The sequence below is a fragment of the Stegostoma tigrinum genome, chromosome 41, assembly GCF_030684315.1.
Source record: "Stegostoma tigrinum isolate sSteTig4 chromosome 41, sSteTig4.hap1, whole genome shotgun sequence".
Lineage (NCBI taxonomy): Eukaryota > Metazoa > Chordata > Chondrichthyes > Orectolobiformes > Stegostomatidae > Stegostoma > Stegostoma tigrinum.
In genome coordinates this window covers 6779550-6801815 of record NC_081394.1, presented here as the reverse complement: position 1 = coordinate 6801815, position 22266 = coordinate 6779550, and the positions used below count along the sequence as shown (strand labels likewise).

Below are 22266 nucleotides of genomic sequence, written 5' to 3'. Positions count from 1 at the left end.
TAATACCATATTCACGTTCCCTTTCAGAAATAGATTTGTATTTGGGATTGGAAATCAAACTCTCCCAAAAAGAGATATTAGTAATTAATTTTGGAAAGGTCAATAACTGAACAGACCACCCAGCTGTACGCTATTCAAGTTTCATGTTTTGCTCTGGTCTTGTTGATCTCCATTAGTCTGCAAGTGGAAGATCCATCTTGATACTGTTGGTGTCCAATTGCAGGGAATTCACTGGACTCCTCCATCAGGTTGAATTTCAGGTTTGCAAATGTTTCAGATGATGACCTTTGAAGAGTGAACGCATCCATTTTGAGGTGACTTTGATACAGAACACATGACCATCCAAACATGGCTCTACATCAGAAATACATAGGTTAAGTGGTAGGGAGATAGATCAAAATATAATGCTTGTGCCAGCAGTAAAGGGAGTGCAGTCTAATGTGGCTGCAGAGGTGAGTCAAGGGAGTAGAGGAGGGAGGTTGGTTTACAGGTGAGTGAGGGTGAGGTCGCAGTATATACAGTCACTTGTACTTGCATGGATGAGTTAGTGGGAGACAGGGACATGACTAGATAATGTAACTGTGCTGGAACATGAGAAAGCAAGTTGTTTAGTACAATATTATATACAAGGGTATCATATAGTTGAAGAATACACTCCAACATGCCTAAACAATCAAGAAAGATGAAGAGTTGAGTGAAATGTAAAAGCAAGTTGTAAAGGATAAAGGACCCACATGTGAGAGTGAGGTGGAATGAGAAGGTGATTGGTCCTGTCAGATTGTTTCCACGAGGAAACTCTTCAACTGATTTCCTGGTTGGTTCAAAATTTCAGCCGCAGGAAGACATAGTGTGAGTGATATTGAGGAGGAGGTTTGCTAGATTCTTAATACGGGCTATCAGCATCACCACATCCTCACAATGCACTTAATGTGGCTCAAGGGGAAGAAACTGTTGTGCACTTCCTTGTATAATGTGCCTTTGGAAAAGTGAATCCCGTGGAGATTGTTGAGGTTCATCATGAACACATCATTGATGAATGACTGTGCACCCCATGGACATTTATCGAAAACACACACTGCAAGAGACATCAACCACATCTAGGCAATCACAAAACTGCTGTGACATGGAATTTAGGCTCCCAAATCCTGTTGGTTTGCCAGCATAGAGTTGCAGACTGGAAGTTCCAAAGTCCAGGATTAATTACTGAAGTGTCTATCAAATCCTTGGGCAGACCTTCAATGGAGAAATTTCACTGTCGGGAGTCTTTCTCAATGCCACTGACACATATGGCTAGGAATTGAGATTAATCCATTGGGCTCAATTCCTACCAGGGAATCGACACTGTGAAACTGAAATTTTATTGCTGTATCTCAGACTGAATCTCACTGTTTGATGCTCTTCCAACTCCTACAACTTTCAAGTCAAAATGCTTCAAAACATGCCATAGCAAATTTGCTGAATAACATATTTTTGGACATTGGGTGGAATGAACATTTTAATTGTGTCTGTTGTCATTTCATTTTTTGTGTAAACAATTCTCCAGAGATTTTTGTTATAAACAGTACATTGTATCATTGTAAATCTAAGTTGTTTGTTATTATACTGCAAAATTTAAAAAGGTTTTGATCAAAGAAATTGAACTGCCTTTGCACTTTATGCGATGTGTAATTGGAGCTATCGTGAAATACATTGTACAATGTAAAATTTTCCAAGACAGAAAGAGGCCAACAATCCATCAAGTCTGTACCAGTTCCTGAAAGTGCTACCCAGCTAGACCAATTCTCCAGATCTATCTCTGTCACCTTCTAGATACACAATTTTTAAGTATATATTCAGCTCTCTGTTCAAAGATCATATGGAATTTGTCTCCATCGCACTCCCAGGCAGCACATGCAAATCCTAACAACTCTCCAAGGAAAGGAGTTTCTCCTAATTGCACGGCTTGCTCTTTTGCTGACAATCTTGGAATTGTGAGCCCTAGTTACTGACAGACCAACTGGTGGAAATAGAGTATCCTTCTTTACCTGTCAAAATTGTTCGTAATTTTTAACACCTTAATAATGTCACCTCATACTCTTTGTACTAAAGAGACTAAGCCCATTTTCTGTAATCTTCCCTTGCATAGATCATCCTTCATTTCTGGAGTCATTCTAGTAAATCTTCTTTACGCTTTCCCCGTTGCTAGACTATCCTTCCTCACATAAGGTTGCCAGAACTAAACTCAATACTCCAAATGTGGTCTAGCCAATGTTATGTAGAGATGTAGCATTGCTTCCTTGCTGTGGTATTCTATACCTCTATTTATCAACCAAAGCATCCTATAAGCCTTCCTAACTACTGTTTCAACTTACTTGCCCCATTTCAGGCAATTATGCACTCCCCGCAAAGTTATACCATTGAATCTAAGGATAGGATTCTTGGCAGTGTGGAGGAACAGAGGGATCTTGGTGTGCAGATACATAAATCCCTTAAAATGCCACCCAAGTGGACAGGGTTGTTAAGAAAGCATATGGTGTTTTGGCTTTCATTAACAGGGGGATTGAGTTTAAGAGTCGTGAGATCTTGTTGCAGCTCTATAAAATTTTGGTTAGACCGCACTTGGAATACTGCGTCCAGTTCTGGTCGCCCTATTATAGGAAAGATGTGGATGCTTTGGAGAGGGTTCAGAGGAGGTTTACCAGGATGCTGCCTGGACTGGAGGGCTTATCTTATGAAGAGAGGTTGACTGAGCTCGGTCTCTTTTCATTGGAGAAAAGGAGGAGGAGAGGGGACCTAATTGAGGTATACAAGATAATGAGAGGCATAGATAGAGTTGATAGCCAGAGACTACTTCCCAGGGCAGAAATGGCTAGCATGAGGGGTCATAGTTTTAAGCTGGTTGGAGGAAAGTATAGAGAGGATGTCAGAGGCGGGTTCTTTACGCAGAGAGTTGTGAGAGCATGGAATGCGTTGCCAGCAGCAGTTGTGGAAGCAAGGTCATTGGGGTCATTTAAGAGACTGCTGGACATGCATATGGTCACAGAAATTTGAGGGTGCATACATGAGGATCAATGGTCGGCACAACATTGTGGGCTGAAGGGCCTGTTCTGTGCTGTACTGTTCTATGTTCTATGTTCTATGTTCTAATCTGTATTGTCTCTCCATTTATCTTCTTCTGAAAAGCATTACATCAAAATTTTCTGCATAAGGAGAAGTCGGTTCAACCTGTAAGTTTGACATCAGGGATGGATAATTTGTTGGATGTGATTCTGACAAAAAGAATTAACATGCATTTGGAGGGGCGGGGATGCTGCATCAGAGCCCATATGACTTTATGCAAGGGATGTCATGTCTCGGAAACTTGGTTCAGCTTTTGAGGAAGTAACCAAAAAAATTGATAAGGGCAGAGTGGTATCCCACCACAGTTCAAAGTTGTGCAAGTTTGGGGGTTTGGCCATGCTACATCACTTATTGTGTCATGGAATGTGTAGGTTAGGAGAGCTAGACACAGGAACGCAGGGTTTTAGGACAGGGTATGGGGATGGGTCTGGGTGGATACCCTTTAGAGGGTCAGTGTGGACTTATTGGGCTTAATGGCCTGTTTCCACACTGTTGTGAATCTATGTTCAAGTTGGTTCAATTGGCTGAGGAGCGAGCCATGGAATTTAATTTGGATAAATGAGTGTATTGCATTTTAGTAGAACAATCAAGAGCAGGACTTATACAAATAACATTAGGGCCCTAGGCAGTGTTGGAGAACAGAGAGACCAAGGGGTTCAAGTCCATCATTTCTTGTAATTTACATCACATTTTCCTTCATTGCTCAGGCCTTTGAGTATTTGAATTGGGATGTCACATTGATGTTGGACAGGGCATTGGTGAGGCCTCTTCTGGTATACAGTGTGCAGTTCTGGTTGCCCTGTTATAAAAATGATCTTTTTAAACTGGAGAGCACTCAGAAATGGTTTACCGGGATGTTGTCCGGTATGGACAATTTGAGTTATAGGAAGAGGCTGGAAAGTTTGATGTTCTCTTGATTGGAGTGTCGGAGGTTGTGGAGTAACCTTCAAGGTTTATGGGCATAGATATGGTCAATAGCAGGAGTCTTTTCCCAAAGGTGGGGCATTCAAAAGTCGGGGCAATATTTTTAAGGTTAGAGGAGAACGATTTAAAGGACATGAGGGGCAACATTTCTATGCAGTGGTGGTTAGTGTGTAGAATGAAATGCCAGAAGAAGTGGTTGGTGCAGATACAGTTACAACATTGAAAAGACATTTATATAAGTTCACGAATAGGAAAGGTTTGGAGGGGTATGGACTACTGCAGGCAGTAGGACTGAATTAGCCTGGGAACATGATTGTCATAGACTGGTTGGACTGAAGGGTCTGCTCTGTGCCATATGACTCTATGGCTCTCTATCACAGCTTTGATTTGATCAGAGATCCCTGGTTCAGACGGTGTCCATGATATTTCCCAGGAGAATGACTCTTCCAAGTCACTTCCAGCTAGTGGACTGAGATGATCAGTCCGTGATTTAAAAGTTGCTCAGGACAAAGTTCCTCAGCACGGTCTGGAATTCCTATTGTGTGTGATTCAAATTGTTTATAAATGAAATATAAAGTTCAAACGAACATCTCCTTCTGGAGCTGGTTACGATCTTCATCGTCACTTACCTCAGTGTTCAGTGCCTACTGCACTGGAGCAGTTGTGGAAACAACAGTGGTGCCACTTTATCTTCTTCCTGATCACACAAACATTGTTTAAATTTTCCAAGTACATTTTAAAAATAAACATAACATGTTTACTGCTAACCCATACGTATTGATCTCTTACATTTCAAGAACATTCTATGTAAAAAAGAGTCTTGAGCTTATACAGGGTCTAAATCGAGCATTGAGCAACAAACAGGGGAGGCAATGGCCTCTTGATATTATCACTAAGGTGGTAATTCAGCAATCCAGGAAGTTTTGTGCGTATCTGGGTTCAAATCTTGCAAAGGGAAGATAGTTGAAATCAATAAAAATCAGGGGCTAGGTGTCTCATGATGACCATGTGACCACTTTTGGGAAACGCACCTGGTTCATTAATATCATTTTGTGATGGAAATCTGGCATCCTGACATGGTTTGGCATGTGTCTCTTGAGCTACAGCAATGTGATTGACTTTCAACTGCCTCTGGGTAATTATGCAATAAATGCTGGCCTAGCTGAGACACCCATGTTCTGTGAGTCAGAAGTAAATAATAATGTTCTAGAATGAGCGGGTTATCTTATCAGGAAGGTTTGGAAAGCTTGACCTGCTACTAATGGAGTTTAGAAGAATGAGAGGTGATCTTATTTGAATGTAAATGAATGTAAAGGGGCTTATTAGGATTGTAGCTAAGATGTTTCTACTTGTAGGAATGACTGGAATTTAGGAACATTGTTTAAAAATTATATCATTGTCTCCAAATCAAGGGTACTTTCTGCTTCTTTCAGCAGGCAATTAGCCAATAAAATTCTCTTACTCAGGGAACACTGTTCATGAGATATTTAAGGCTGACTTAACTTAAAGTTTATTGCAGGTGACCTCACATCCCAAAGTTTGCATCGTCAAGGCAAAGTGTACGTTCCCTCCTGCAAATGAAGTCTCTGACTCCAGCTCAAAGAAGAGTCATAGAATCCACTTAATATAAAGCTGAACCAACAAACATCAATCAGTGACAGTCGATCAGGTTCCTGTTCCTTTGGGGAAGTTGTTATGCTGGGTATTTATGTTTCAAATCACTGGGAGGGGACCTTAAACCAGGAGTGTACATGGGACATTTCACACTGTTTTGTGAAGGAAGCAATCATTACACATTAAATGTCAAGGACGAAGGACTGCATCTCTCATGCTTTCCAATTGTACCAAACCATCATCAATCCAGACGATACATTAATGTTTGAAATTATAACTCCGTTACAGAGAATGAGAAAATGCAAATCAAAAAAGCAAGCAATTATTGCAGCCTCTTGCTGTGGTTCGTAGATCTACAAATAGCATTCTCGCCAACACATCTGCCTAAAAATGCCTCTGATGTTTCTCTATTTTTAAATATATGTACTTAAATATATGTTTCCAAGAACTCACTGTTTCATGAATCTTAGCTCATGCATAATTTCACTACGTATTTGTATTCATTCACAGGATGTGGTCGTTGTTGGTTAGGCTGGCATGTATTGTCTATCCCTAATTGCTCAGAGGGCGGTAGTTACTCAACCGCATTGCCCTTGGTGTGGAGTCACATGTGGGACTGAATGGGAAAGGATGGCCAATTTCTTTCCCTCAAGGGCATAAGTCAACCAGATGACTATGTGAAACAATTGACAATGGTGCCATGGTTGTCATTAGATTTTAAATTGCAGTTTCTTTTTTCTTAAATTTAATTCAAACCCGGGTCCACAGAACTTTACCTGGGTCACTGGATTCCTAGAGTAATGATAATACCAGTAGGCCATTCTCTTTCAGGATAAACCAGTTGCAGACACAATTCCACATTTGGAGAAATCTTCACACAAAAATGTTTAAGTATTTATGGAGCACACATACCTTTGGACCTTCACCACAATCATGACCAGAACAATGAAAGTCACAGCTTTTCCGAAGAGGATGAGCAATCTCCAGGGAAGCGTTCCTAAAGTATTGAGAAAGAAACATCTCATGTTCTTCATTCTGGTAACCTTGTTGTTATCTGAATGACAGCAGACCTTCCCTATCTGTTAATTAAATTATTCTAGCTTGTTTGGCGTTGGTGTGTTGCCAGTGTAATGTAGAATCAATGATCAAACTATGCAGATTCATGATTTAAAGAAATCAGCTCAAATTCCAGCACTGGATTTGCCATATTAGAGCTCATTTAATAATGATGTAACTTAAAGCTGGTTTTGGTCATTCTAAGCATGTCAATTACCATTAATTGTTTTTTGTAGATTTCAAACGGAGACAATATCTTCAGGATTAACCACAGTCAGGTGTGTAACACACATTATACACAAAGTGGACCAATTGATGCTCTTTATATCAGTTACCTGTAACCAGCATCTTCCATTATCCCTCAGAGTCCAGTTACATTTTAGGATTGTCTCACTTCATTGTCTTTCCATAGATTCTAGTATTAGAGGCCCAGGTCTCAAGATGTCAGAATGAACAGATAGGACTGTCTCGGAAAATTCCTTCACTTAGACTGTTGTACATTTTTGGAGTACCTTCAGTCGCTCTGAATTCAAAACTGAGATGGATAGATTTTTTTGGACCAACGGGAAACAGAGACATGGGACATTAGCAAGACAGTGGGTTTGAGGTCAAAGCTCAGACATGCACATGGTGAATGGTTTAGCATGATAGAGGGGCCAAATGGTCTCCTCCTCTCTTTTTTTTTATAAATTGTGTCAAGTAAATCAAAACAGAATGAAATGTTTCTGATGCTGGATATTATAGCTAGTGAATCAGTAAAGAAACAGCGCAATTATGAAAGAATCCATAACCAGGTTTGGAAGGGTGGAACAATTTAAAAACTAGAGTCTCCCATTTAAGACAGAAATAATGAATTTTTTTTTCTTCTCTGTTGAAGTGCCATGGAGCACATGGCAGCCATTTGGCCCATTATTTTTGCAACAGATCTCCAAATGAACATTATGACCTTCTGAAATACCTCTGCCTTACCCCGATACCATTGCATGATGTTTCTACTTAAATAATTACCGATCTCCATCTGGAAGGCTTCATTTCAACTTGCTGATCAGGTATTACAAATGCTTGAGATTACATTTGGGGAACAGAAAAGCATGGACAAAGCAATATCAATTTGTTGCTCATTGGAAACATACATGATCTTATTCATTTGGCATATCAAGCCACCACAAACCCCCTGAAAAACATCTCAACAAGTCCCATTCCCTCACCCTCTCGCATACCTCACATTTCACATGCCTAAAAAACTGAGCCTACACATTTCGTTTCTTAATCAACTGGATGAGGGTGTTGCTGGCTGGGCAGCATTTATTGCCCATCCCTAATTGCCCAGAGGGAAGCTCAGAGTCAACCACATTGCTGTGGGTCTGGAGTCACATGTAGGCCACACCAGGCAAGGATGGAAGTTTCATTCCCTAAAGGACACCAGTGAACCAAATGGGTTCTTAAAACAATTGGCAGTGGATTGATGGTCATTATGAGATTATTAATTCCAGATATTATTATTGAATTCAAAGTCCACCATCTGCTGTTGTGGGAAGCAAACCTGGGTTCCCCAGACTGTTTAGCTGGGCCTCTGGATGAACAGTCCAGCAATAATTTCGCTAGACGATCGCTCCCAATAGCCCACAGGTATTATCACTGAACATTACAGGGCAAGTAATGATGGTCAATCCACCAAACCTGCACACCTCCAGCGAGAAATTGGAGCACCCAAAGGAAACCCACAGAGACAAAAGGAGAATGTGCAAACTCGGCAAAGTTGCCCGAGGCTGAATTCAAACAAAGGCCCCTGACACTGTGAGGCAGACGTGCTAAACACTGAATTATCGTGCCACACTATTCACTGACAATATTTTATTTATTGAAGTGACTGCAGTGAAATGTGCCAAGTCATTTCTGACCTATGCTGATCAGTCAAATTTGAGAACAGTTTCAACAGCTACTGGGCACTAGAATGTGTTCCCAGCTAACTCAATGCAGAACACTCTATTCAACCGTTTTCTGGTGCCAAAAGAAGTTACAGACTCTGGAAGGAAGAACCATTCATCCATCAGAATCTCTACTTGCTTTCACACATCATCCCAGTTTACCACTTTTTTCCACACTGCCTTCATTGATGCATGTACTTGAAAAAAGAGTCGATCTCAGTTTCAAGATGCTCATTTTTTCCAGTTGAACTCTTAATCCAAGGAAATGAAAGGGCATAGAGGTTATCTGCCAATATGGTTGAATCAAGCAGAGTGCAGATACTTACACAGCATGCACAGCCATCATATACTAAGTGGCTGGAAACCGCTGAGGACCACTCAGGTTGCAAGCTTGATATTGAGAGATAGTGTAAATACAATGTTGTACCTGCATTGAATAGGCGGCAGGGTGCATTTCATGACAATTTGTTTCATTTTCAAGGAGAAATATTTTGTTACGCTCTCATTGTATGAGTAAATTGCATACTTGGAAAATAATATCAGTCTCAGCAGAAAGGGTATTTGCAATGAAAAAGCCAGTTATTTTTGTAATGGAGTAAACTCTCCAGCATTAAATTTCAGGGCATTTCAGAAATAATCAATACCGAGATGCATTAAGGCATGAACATCCAGTCTCAGACTGACAAGTGGCAAGAAACAATCATGAAATCCCTGCAGTGTGGAAACAGAACATTCAGCCCAAAAAGCCCACGCTGACGCTGAGAGCATCCCCACCTCCAAAAGTGCCCTCCCTCTATAGCCAACCTACACGTCCGTGAACACTGCCAGCAAATTTAGCATGGACAATCCACCCAGCCTGTGCATCTTTGGATTTTCGGAGGAAAGTGGAACACCCGCAGGAAACCCTACAGACACAGGGAGAATGTGCAAACTGCAAACAGACAGAACCCAGGTTCCATGTGCTGTGAGGTAGCAGCGCGAACCACTGAGCAATGTGTCGCATAAATGCCAGGAAATGACCATTTCTGATGACAGACAATCTACCCATTGCCTTTTCACAATTGTTGGCATTACCAGAATTAAATTGACAAGTGTCAACGTTCAGCTATTGCCATTGAACAGTTCTTCAACCTGACTTGCCGTATAAACAAAGATACTACAAGGGCAGCCATGAATTTAGCAATACTGCAGCAGGAAACTCATCTCCTGGCTTGCCAAATCCAGTCCACCATTTAAAAGGCACAAGTCAGGAATGAGATGGAATACTCCCCACTTGCCTGCATGAGTGTAGTTCCAACAGCTCTCAAGAGGCTTGGCACCATCCAGAATAAAGCAGCCCACTTGCCAAGCATCACATCCACAAACATCCAATCCGTACACAACCCACATTCAGGAGCAGCAGTGTGTACCTTCTACAAGATGCACTGCCATCCTACCTGGTCTAACCAACATGTGACACCAGATCCACAGCAATTAATCTTAACTTCTCACTGGGCAGTCAGGGATGGGAAATAAATGCTTTTGAGCCATCAATGCCCTCAACCTGTTAATGAATCAAGAAACAAGGCTCCTTAGACAGCACCTTCCAGAACACTTTCCAGAACAACATATTTAAACCATTTTCTGAGGCCAGTGCAAGTTACAGACTCTGGAAGGAAGAGGCATTCATCTATCAGGATCTCTACTGGCATTCAGATAAGTCATCCTGTTTATCACTTTCATGTTGTGTGCACATCACATCAGTAGTACATGGACTTGAAAAATGATTCAGGTCTTAACAAACTCAGCTTTGAGATGTTCCCTTTTCCTGTTGAGCTCTTACTACAATGAAATGAAAGAGCGAAGGGGTCAGCTGCCAAGTTGGTGGAGTGAAGCGGAGTGCAGACACTAACACAGCATGTACAACTATCATGCACGAAGTGTCTGGAAACTGTTGAAAACCAATTGGAATGCAAGCTTGACATTGAATGTATCGCGTCAATATAATGTTGTCCCTGCATTATACACTGCAGGGCGCATTTCATGAGTTTTGTTTCATTATCAAGGGGCAATATTTTGTAACGCATTCATTTTATGGAAAATTCATCTTTGGAAAATAATATCAGTCTCAGTCGAGGGGGTATTTAGAATGAAGGAGCCAGTTGTCTCAGTAATGGAAAAAGTTTTCTCCAGAGTTAAATTTCAGGGCATTTTAGAAGTAGTCAATACCAAAGTGCATTAAGAAATAAACATCTAGTCTCAGACTGACAAGTGGCAGTAAAAAAAATCACAGCACCCCTGCACTGTGGAAACAGGCTGTTCAGCCCAACAAGTCCACACTGACCCAAAAAGCATCCCCCCAGACACTTCCCTTAAAATTCATCGCATCTACGCATCCGTGAACACTACAGGCAATTTAGCATGAGCAACCCAGCTAGCCTGTACATCTGTGGATTGTGCGAGGAAAGTGGAGCACCAGGAGGAAACCCATGCAGACACGGGGAGAATGTGCAAACACCACACAGACAGTCACCCAAGGGTGGGATTGAACTCAGGTCCCTGGCACTGTGAGGCAGCAGTGGTAACCACTGAGCCACATGTCACATAGATGCCAAGCCATGACCATCTCTGATAAGAGAAAATCTACCCATCACCTTTTAACAATCAATGGCATTACCCCAATTAACCTCCCAACCACCAACATTCAGGTGTTACCATTGACCAGACATTCAACTGGACTTGTCATATAAACACAGAGGCGACAAGGGCAGCTAAGAAGTTTGGAATACTGCAGCAAGTAATGCATTTCCTGACTTGCTAAGGCCAGTCCTCCATCTACAAGGTAGAAGTAAGCAGTATGATGCAATATTCCCCACTTGCCTGGATGAGAGCATTTCCAACAGCCCTCAGGAGGCTTGAAACCATTCGGGATAGGCAGCCCACCTGACTGGCATCACATCCACTCCCTCCACCACTGACTCTCACTAGCAGCAGTGTGTAGCTTCTACAAGATGCACTGCCATCTTTTCCTGGTCTGGCCTATATGTGACTCCTGCCCCACAGCAATATGGGTGAATCTTAACTGCCCACTGGGCAGTCAGGGATGGGCAATAAATGCTGCCTTGCCAGTGATGCCCTCATCCCATTAATGAATAAAGAAAAAATGTCATGAAGGCTCCTTAGACAGCCTTCCAAATAAATGACCACCTCCATCTAGAACGACAAGAATGCAGATTCACAGGTACTGCACTGTCTGTAAGTTTCTTAACAATGTCCTCACTCCCCTGGCTTGCCAATATATCATGATGCCTTCAGTGCTGCTGATTCAAGGATGCAGAAATCGCTCCCACATAAGATTCAGGAAGGACAGCACATGGACTACAGATGTTGAAGAAAGCAGCTCAATACCACCTTCTCAAGTGCAACGAGGAACAGGGAAAACAATGCTGCACAGCCAGTGACACATGAATTAAAACTACAATTCGGATTCACCTGTTGAATTGAGCTGGTACTTATTGACACGAACACCATTCTCGTTCTCTGCCCTGCATATAATCAGCTCCTCAGATCCATTAAGGTGAGTGAGCATCAGAGAGCTCTGAAGCTGGCCATTATTCTCTGTCCAGGAATAGATGGTAACTTCTGAAGTGTTGCCCGTGATGTCTTTCCCACCGATGTTCCACGTGATGGTTCCCGGAGGATTGGCTCTGATGATGCAGATACAAGAAGTCTCATTCTTGGAACTGGTGCAATTTAGACCAAGTATTATTCTGAGTTCACCTAAAGAAAAGAATTCACATTGTAATGGTTACAAGAGTCCAGATTTACCACTGTGTTGTCAAGATAAAGCTAAGTATTCTATAATATCTAACATACTGTAAACTGATATCCCATTAGTTCCAGATACCAAAAAAACATTTTATGATTGTCTCATTTCAGCTATCTTTTCCCATCTAAAATTAGTAGTCAACATATGAAATATCACACGATCATCATTGTACCTTTCCGGCAAGCTCTCAGATTTTGTTAATGATGCTCTAGCCAACCATGTTCTGACATTACAAAGGGCTGTTGATAAATACTGCAAGCAATTTTTGTGCCCTTATTTCTCACAGGCACCGAAATCCATTTCCATATCTTGATTAACTGAACTTAGGCCATCTGTCTTGAATCTGTTAATGCCATCATCAGAAAACAAGGCCAACACCATCCCCCCAATGCCAATTCATTTTCCTATTTCTGTCATTAATACATATCCTGAATCCTTCAAGATTCATGTCCCATTTCATGTCATCATGGAACTATTTCTCTGGAAAGGCTGTCATATCAGACCGATTCACATAATCTCACACTCTCAGATGATCTTCTTGGTTCAGTTACGATCTTCCATCAGATACAGAGTCTTCAGCTTCATCCCTTTGTCATCTTTATAAATTCTAATCTTATCTGTTGGTTGACTCTTAGATTTATGTTCTCCAAGTTACAGTTTGTTTATCATTTTCCGCATTCACATTTTTGACTTTGGCCTTAACTCATTCTTTGATTTAATACATTGCCCCAAGTTTGATACCTTCTCTCTCCCATTCTGTTTTGAATTCTCTGTCACTTCCTGACTGGCAGGCAGCAAGAACAATAGTGCCAGCAAGTTCAGATGTAATCTATCCCATTGGGACACATTCCACTTTCAGCATTTCGGGTGATAGTTCCCTTGAACGGGAACATACTTCTCTCACAGCAGTATTTGTGAAAGAACCATGAACTATTGAAGTGTCATGGAGCAGGAGGTGGCCGTTTGGCCCATCATTTCTGCAACAGACCTCCAAGTGAGTGTTTTGACATGGTGCAATACCTCTTCCTTTTCCCAAAAACCTGGTATGTTGCTTCTAATGAAATCCAAATCCATCTTGAAGGCTTCAGTTCAAACCGCTTATCAGGTATTACATATGTATGAGATCACTTCTGGGGTTAAAAAGTATGGATCCACCCATCGCAAATCATTGCCCATTGGGAATGTGCATGATCTTATTCATTTGGCATATCAAGTCCGCAAAAGCCCTCTGAGAAACACCCCACTCAGTCCCAGCCCCTCACCCTCTGCCAAACCTCACATTTCCCATGCCTAACCCACTTAGCCTGCATTTGCTTTATTCATCAACCAGGTGAGGGTGTTGCTGAATAGGCAGCATTTATTTCCCATCCCACATTGCCCAGAAGGCAGTTCAGGGTCAACCACATTGCTGTCTGGAGTCACATGTAGGTCACACCAGGTAAGGATGGCAGTCTCAGGACATCAACGAAGGAGATGGGTTTTTTTTCATCAATTGGCAATCGATTCATGGTAATCATTATATTCTTAATGCCACACATTATTATTGAATTCAAAGTCCACCATCTGCTGTGGTGGGATTTGAACCCAGGTTCCTAGAACATTTATCCAGTTTGTGCATTTCAGTCCAGCAATAATACAACTAGGCTATTGTCTCCCTGTGGCCTACTTGTATTAGTGCATAACATTACACAGCAAAATAGCATGGTTAATCCACCGAACCTGCACATTTCCAGCAAGAAGCTGGAGCCCCCAAAGGAAACCCATGGAGACACAAGTAGGATGTGCAGCTTCCACACAGTCACTCAAAGCTGGATTTAAACCCTGGTCCCTAAAACTGTGAGGCAGAACTGTTAAACACTGAACTGCTGTGCCACACTATTCACTGACAACAATTTATTGACTGAAGTGACTACAGTGAAATCATTTCGGATCTGTGCTGATCAGCCAAATATGAGAACAGCTTCAGAGGCTACTGGGCACTAGACTCCGTTTCCAGTTAACTGAATGCAGAACACTGCTGCTAAAGCATTTACTGATGCCTGCAGAAGTTACAGAATCTGGAAGAAAGAGCCATTCATCCACCAGAATCTGTACTGACGTTCCAAGAGGTCATCATTGTTTACCACTTCAATGTTTCTTTTTCCACATTGACATCATTGCTGCATGTACTTGAAAAAATAATCGGATCTCAGTTTTCAGATGTTCCCTTTTCCAGTTGAACTCTTAATCTAAGGAGATTAAAGAGTGTCGGTGTTAGCTGCCAATATGGTTGAATCAAGCGGAGTGCAGATACTTACACAGCGTATACAGCCATTATGTACTGAGTGGCTGGAAACTGTTGAGGAGCACTCGGGATGCAAGCTTGACATTCAATGTGAAGTGTAAATACAATGTTGTACCTGCATTGAGCATATAGCTCACCACCAACTTCTCAAGTGCGACTCGGAACAGGAAAAGCAATGCTGCCCAACCAGTGACACATGAATTAAAAATAAAATTAAGATTCACCTGTTGAATTGAGCTGGTATTTACTGATACTAACACCATTCTCGTTCTCTGCCCTGCATATAATCAGCTCCTCAGATCCATTCACGTGAGTTAGTGTTGCAGAGGTCTGAAGCTGGCCATTGTTCTCTGCCGAGGAATCGGCAGTAACATCTGAACTGTTCCCCGTGATGTTTTTACCGCTGATGCTCCATGTGATGGCGACTGGAGGATTGGCTCTGACGATGCAGATACAAGAAGTTTCATTCTTGGAACTGGTGCAGTTTGGACCAAATATCATTCTGGGTTCATCTAAAGAAAAGAAGCAGAAGCACATTGTCATGATTACAACTGTTCACACGTAATGTCTAGATAGTTAGGCGTATGCTATTTAACTAATTGGAGAAGTTAATGCAATTATCACTGACAAGGATTTACATATCAAGAGATAACAGGAGATAAAAGATAATAAGATAACTTTGCCCTTTTCTGAAGAAGGGTCTAAAACCAAAAAGTCAGCTTTCCTGCTCCTCTGATGCTGCTGGGTCTGCTATGCTCATCCAGCTCTACACCTTGTTATCTCAGGTTCTCCAGCATCTGCAGTTCCCACTACCTCTGAACAGGTAACAAGAATAGTGTTCACCATTATTTTTGTCAAGATAAAGTTAAGTATGATAGATGGTTTACTATAAACTGATCTCCCGTTGGCTCGAGATCCCAAAAACATATTGTGAGTGCTTCAAAGATAATAAAATGTGAGGCTGGATGAACACAGCAGGCCAAGCAGCATCTCAGGAGCACAAAAGCTGACGTTTCGGGCCTAGACCCTTCATCAGAGAGGGGGATGGCGGGAGGGAACTGGAATAAATAGGGAGAGAGGGGGAGGCGGACCGAAGATGGAGAGTAAAGAAGATAGGTGGAGAGGGTGTAGGTGGGGAGGTAGGGAGGGGATCGGTCAGTCCAGGGAAGACGGACAGGTCAAGGAGGTGGGATGAGGTTAGTAGGTAGCTGGGGGTGCGGCTTGGGGTGGGAGGAAGGGATGGGTGAGAGGAAGAACCGGTTAGGGAGGCAGAGACAGGTTGGACTGTTTTTGGGATGCAGTGGGTGGGGGGGAAGAGCTGGGCTGGTAGTGTGGTGCAGTGGGGGGAGGGGATGAACTGGGCTGGTTTAGGGATGCAGTGGGGGAAGGGGAGATTTTGAAACTGGTGAAGTCCACATTGATACCATATGGCTGCAGGGTTCCCAGGCGGAATATGAGTTGCTGTTCCTGCAACCTTCGGGTGGCATCATTGTGGCAGTGCAGGAGGCCCATGATGGACATGTCATCAAGAGAATGGGAGGGGGAGTGGAAATGGTTTGCGACTGGGAGGTGCAGTTGTTTGTTGCGAACTGAGCGGAGGTGTTCTGCAAAGCGGTCCCCAAGCCTCCGCTTGGTTTCCCCAATGTAGAGAAAGCCGCACCGGGTACAGTGGATGCAGTATACCACATTGGCAGATGTGCAGGTGAACCTCTGCTTAATGTGGAATGTCATCTTGGGGCCTGGGATGGGGGTGAGGGAGGAGGTGTGGGGACAAGTGTAGCATTTTCTACGGTTGCAGGGGAAGGTGCCGGGTGTGGTGGGGTTGGAGGGCAGTGTGGAGCGAACAAGGGAGTCACGGAGAGAGTGGTCTCTCCGGAAAGCAGACAGGGGTGGGGATGGAAAAATGTCTTGGGTGGTGGGATCGGATTGTAAATGGCGGAAGTGTCGGAGGATAATGCGTTGTATCCGGAGGTTGGTAGGGTGGTGTGTGAGAACGAGGGGGATCCTATTGGGGCGGTTGTGGCGGGGGCGGGGTGTGAGGGATGTGTCGCGGGAAATGCGGGAGACGCGGTCAAGGGCGTTCTCAATCCCACCCCAAGCCGCACCCCCAGCTACCTACTAACCTCATCCCACCTCCTTGACCTGTCCGTCTTCCCTGGACTGACCGATCCCCTCCCTACCTCCCCACCTACACCCTCTCCACCTATCTTCTTTACTCTCCATCTTCGGTCCGCCTCCCCCTCTCTCCCTATTTATTCCACTTCCCTCCCCCCATCCCCCTTTCTGATGAAGGGTCTAGGCCCGAAACGTCAGCTTTTGTGCTCCTGAGATGCTGCTTGGCCTGCTGTGTTCATCCAGCCTCACATTTTATTATCTTGGAATCTCCAGCATCTGCAGTTCCCATTATCTCTTGTGAGTGCTTCATTTCAGTTATCTTTTCCCATCTAAGATTGGCTGTCTACATATGAAATAACATATGATTACCATTGTACTTTTCTGGCAAGCTCTCAGAGTTTTTTTTATTGACGCTCTAGCCGACTATTTTCTTCCAGTTCAAAGGGCTGCACATAAATGCTACAAGTAATTTTTGTGCCTTTATCATCTATCATACATCACAAAATCCGTTTCGATATCTTCACTGCTTGAACGCAGGCCATCCCTCTCGAATGTGTTGATGCCATCATCAGTTAACAAAGCCACCTACCCCTAACACTGACTCAGTTTCCCATTTCTGTCATCACTAATTATTCTTAACCCTTCAAGATGTAATTCCCATTTCATTTCATCATGGAACTATTTCTCTGGAAAACCTATCAGATCATATCGATTCATTTATCCATACGCTCTCAAGTCATCTGCTTGGCTCAGAAACTATCATCTATCAGATGCAGAGTCTTCAGCTTTCATGACTTTGTTGTCTTTACAAATTCTGATCTTATCTGTTGGCTGACTCTGAGATTTCTTTTCCCCCTGTCACAGTCTGTTTGTCATTTCCCACATTAACATCTTTGTCTTTGGCCTTAACTCACTCTCTGATTTAATACATTGCCCCAAGTTTGATATCTACTCTTTTCCCCCATTCGGTTTTGATCCTCTGTCCCTTCCTCACTGGCAGGCAGCAAGAACAATAGTGCCAGCAATTTCAGATGGAATCTGTCACAATGCTACATGTTCCACTTTCAGTATTTCTGCTGACAGTGCCCTTGAACTCAAGCACATTTCTCTCACAGCAGTATTTGTTGTAAAACTATGAACTATTGAAGTGTCACGGAGCAGTAAAAGGCCAATTTGCCCATCATTTCTGCAACGAAACACCAAATGAGCATTATGATATTGTGTAATACTTCTGCTTATTCCGCATACCCTTGCATGCTGTTTCTTCAGAAATAGTCACCTAAATCCAGCTTCACACAATCCAGGATAAAGCAGGCCACTTGACCAGCATCACATCCACAAACATCTCATCTCTCTACCTTAACATTCAGGAGCTGCAGTGTGTACATTCTACAAGATGCACTGCCATCCTTACCTGGACTGGCCAACATGTGACTGCAGACCCACAGCAAATTTGTTGAATATTAACTGCTCGCTGGGCAGTCACGGATGGGCAATAAATGCTGCCTAGTCAGTGATGCTGTCACCCCGTTCATGAATAAAGAAACAAGGCTCCTCAGACAGCACCTTCCAAATCCATGACAACCTACATCTAGAAGGACAACAGAGCAGATTCACAGGAACACCGCTGCCTGCAATTTCTCGACAAGGTCTTCACTATTCTGACTAACAATATGTCAGGCAAAGCAATGCTGCCCAACCAGTGACACATGAATTAAAAATAAAATTAGGATTCACCTGTTGAATTGAGCTGGTATTTACTGACACTAACACCATTCTCGTTCTCTGCCCTGCATACAATCAGCTCCTCAGGTCCATGAGGGTGAGTCAGTGTTAGCGAGCTCTGAAACAGACCATTACTCTCTGCCCAGGAATAGACAGTAACATCTGAAGTGTTCCCCGTGATGTTTTTCCCACTGATGTTCCATGAGACGGTGACTGGAGGATTGGCTCTGACGATGCAGATACAAAAAAGCTCTTTCTTGGTCCTGGTGCAATTCAGGCCCAATACTGTGATGGGTTCATCTAAAGAAAAAGAGCAGATTCACATTGTCATGCTTGCAATCATGTGGACATAATGTCTAGATTGCTGAGTGGATTCAATTTAATTAACTGGAGAAGGTAACGATATTCTCACTGAGAACATTTTGAATATCAAGACATAATAAGTGTGTTCACCATCAACAGGGCGCAACTGGCAAGCAAAAGTTAACTAATGTGTGATATTAGGTCCACCAGAACCTATTCTTTTTTTGGTTTTCGATACCAAAAACATTTTATGATGTCCTCATTTTGGCTATCTTTCCAGGCTCCCATTTGCAGTCTACATGCACAATAACCATGATTACCATTGTACCTCTGTGGAAATCTCTGATTAATTAATTATACTCAAGCCTACCATGTTCTTACGGTTCAGGTGGCTGTTGGTAAGTAATTTTTGTGCCTTCATCATTTCTCTTTATCAAAATGTGTTTCCACAACTTCATTTCCTGAACAGAGATACTAAGAACTATCGATGCCGACCAAATGGATCTCCACTGGCCAGAGATAACACACTGTGGAGCTGGAGGATCACAGCAGGCCAGGCAGCATCAGAGGAGCAGGAAAGTTGTCGTTTTGTATCGGGACCCTTCCTCAGCAATAGGGAAGGTGGAAGGGAGCTCAGAAATAAACAGAGAAGAGGAGTGGTGCTTGGGAAGGTAGGTGGGATCGTGATAGGTGAACCAAAGAGACAATATTCGAAACTGCTTACAGCTCCAATGTTTGAATAAAGTGCGTAAGAACCTACTTACATTTTACATCCAGTTTAAGAGATTGTCGAGCGGCCACCACTCCGCCAGGCCCTCTAAGTTCACAGACCAGGGTCCGTCCATGATGGTTAGCGAATGGAGTGAAGGAGAAAGTTGATAGAACAGTCCAGGAATTCTCGAAATTGTTCCTGATTTTTTTTGAAGTTTCAGACACTGGCTGAATAGGGGTTGAACCTTGCCCTTGTGTCCATTTCAGCTCAAAATTACAAGTTAAACAATGGTAGGTGATTGAACAGTTCAGATGCACTGGTTTTCCAGCAATGAGTTGTCCAGAGGCTGCGATTTGATGCTTCTCTGTCAGTGGAAAGGACAAAAACTGCACAGAGTTTTCAACTCTACACTCGGGAGGGATGAGTCAACAATAACAAATAAATGAATGACTGCATTTTCTTCTACATCTCTGCTGCAGGCTAAGCTTCCTCAGATTGATAGATTTAATAAAAACATACTTGTATTCCATTACTAGTAGCCCCACCCACTTATTGGTCCCGTAGGTTTATTTACAAAACTGATCAGTCAATATCCTTGTTTAAGTTGTAGAATCTCATGTTTCCACACAGGTCCTCACTGGCCCTATGTATATATAAGCAGGGGAATATGCACACTGTGTGAGGACAATATCTGCCTTTGCCAATAATTCATCACACCCCAGTGCTTTCCTCTGCCATAGTGCAGATCCCTCTTCTTAGCCTTGTGAGCACCAGACCAATACTGCATTAAGCTTTCCAATGGCTGTTTTGAAAGTTACAACGCCATTTTCTCATTGCACTGAGCCAGATACAGTCTCTAGACCTGCACTCATCATGTTGTTGACCAAATGGATCTCCATTGGCCAGTAATGGACTGGGCTAGCCAGAAAAATGTTATTGCTACAAACACAGATCCAGAGACAACAAATCGTGCAGCAAACAAATGGGAAGATAGGGAGGTGTTTGCTGGACCTCTTCCTGAGATATTTGTAACATCAATACCCACAGGTGAGGTGCCAGAAGACAGGGTGTTGGCTAATGTTGTGCCATTATTTAAGAAAGGTGATCAGGAAAAGCCTGGCATCTATAGACCGGTGAGTCAGTGGTGGACATGTTGTTGGAGGGTATTCTAAGGGACAGGATTTACTTGCATTTGGAAAGGCAAGGACTGAATGAGGGGCGTCACATGGCTTAATGCATGGGAAATCATGTCTCACTAATGCGATTGAGTGTTTTGTTTGAAGAAGAAACACAGAAATATGATAAAGGCAAACCAGTAGGAAATGACCACATGGAATTCAGTCAAGCATTTGAACAGGGTCTGCATGTTAGACTAGTTAGCAAGGATAGATGACATAGAATGGAAGGTGAGCTGGCCAACTGGATTTTTAAAAATGTCTTGAAGGTAGGAGACTGAAGATGGTGTTGCAGAGTTGTTTTTCGGAATGCAGACCCGTGGCCAGCTCTGTGCTGCACAGATCAGTGCTGGCATATAGCTTCTCAACACACATCTACCATTGTGAGGGACAGAAGTGGCTGGTACATGGTCACAGCACCCTCTGCAAGTTCCCCCTGAAGCCAGGCGCCATCCAGAATTGGAAGCAGGTCGCCGCTGAAGCTCAGGCGTTTGGCTGCACTGTGGGTGCTCTTAGATCCAGGATCAGCCATGGCTCAGGAAGGCAGATCACTCCTTCTTTTAGCAGCAAAACTATGAAAAATAGTCAATAAATGTTGGCCCAGTTACCAATGATTACATCACATGCACAGATACAACAATACATTTTATAGGCCCTGAAATTAATGAACTACCTACCCAGGACAAAGAGAGAGACAGGAATAGCATTGGAGCAGGATTCTGTTTCTTTCCTGTTCTTAGTGATCTTCACCCTGATGTAATACTCTCCTTCATCTCTCTTCCTGACGTGTTTCATCAGTAATGAACATTCTTTCTTTGTCGGATTCCCCCTCAACTCCGTTCTCTCTTTATACTCAGTGTACACACTGTCTGGATTTCGGCCATTGTAGATAACAATAGCCCCTTGGGATTTCGGTTTGGGACCTCCCTTTAACCAGAGAACCTGCGGATTTCTGCCACCGGCGGGATAATCAAATGTACATGGGATCTCCACACTTGACCCTTTCACTGCCAATACGTTCCAGGGAACCTTCACAGCCCATCGGTCACTATGGACAGCTGAATAAGGAAAATGGAAAATTCCAGTGAACTCAGCGACAAGAACCAAATTGAACCATTCCATTAAATGACAGGCAAATAATGTGAACTCAATCTTCAAACATCCAATATTATATAGACACCAGTAACAACACACCCGTTAAATTATCATGAGAATCTACAAGCTCAAGAAAAGTTCAGTTTGAAGAAATTAAAATACATACTAATAAATAATAAGTTTCAATGAAATGCGGGACCAAGTATTCAGCATAATATACGTGAGCTTTTCCCCCCACATATCTAACCATACATATTGATACAATCAATTAATACCCACATTCCACCCAAACAATGATGGCAAATTCAGAAATTAAGTTATTGCAGAATTCAGTAATTCTGAAAGATAATGTCGTACCTTTTTCAAGTAACAGAACGAGAGAAAGGAACATAACAGTCTGCATGACTGCGAACTGTTTTTTCAGGCAA

At 42.7% G+C, this 22266-nt stretch overlaps 1 protein-coding gene across 1 annotated transcript; it reads right to left on the bottom strand.

Moving 5' to 3' along the window:
• Positions 1-118: 118 nt before the first annotated feature.
• On the bottom strand, positions 119-21275 carry LOC132206686 (myelin-associated glycoprotein-like). Its single transcript, XM_059641296.1, has 8 exons — positions 21123-21275; positions 19621-19834; positions 18566-18853; positions 14938-15225; positions 12093-12380; positions 6550-6634; positions 4653-4720; positions 119-354 (listed from the first exon to the last, which is right to left on the bottom strand). Exons 1-7 carry the CDS (start codon positions 21273-21275, stop codon positions 4654-4656), a joined length of 1383 nt encoding a protein of 460 aa, XP_059497279.1. The 3' UTR covers positions 119-354; position 4653.
• Positions 21276-22266: the final 991 nt, after the last annotated feature.

Coding starts and splice junctions, on each gene's coding strand:
- LOC132206686 (XM_059641296.1), bottom strand. CDS start 21,275: ATGGCTGATCCTGGATCTAAGAGCACCCACAGTGCAGCCAAACGCCTG. Junction 18,854..19,620: donor TCTTAAACTGGATGTAAAAT/GTAAGTAGGTTC, acceptor CTTTTTCTTTAG/ATGAACCCATCACAGTATTG. Junction 6,635..12,092: donor GTACCAGCTCAATTCAACAG/GTGAATCCGAAT, acceptor TCAATACTTTAG/GAACGCTTCCCTGGAGATTG.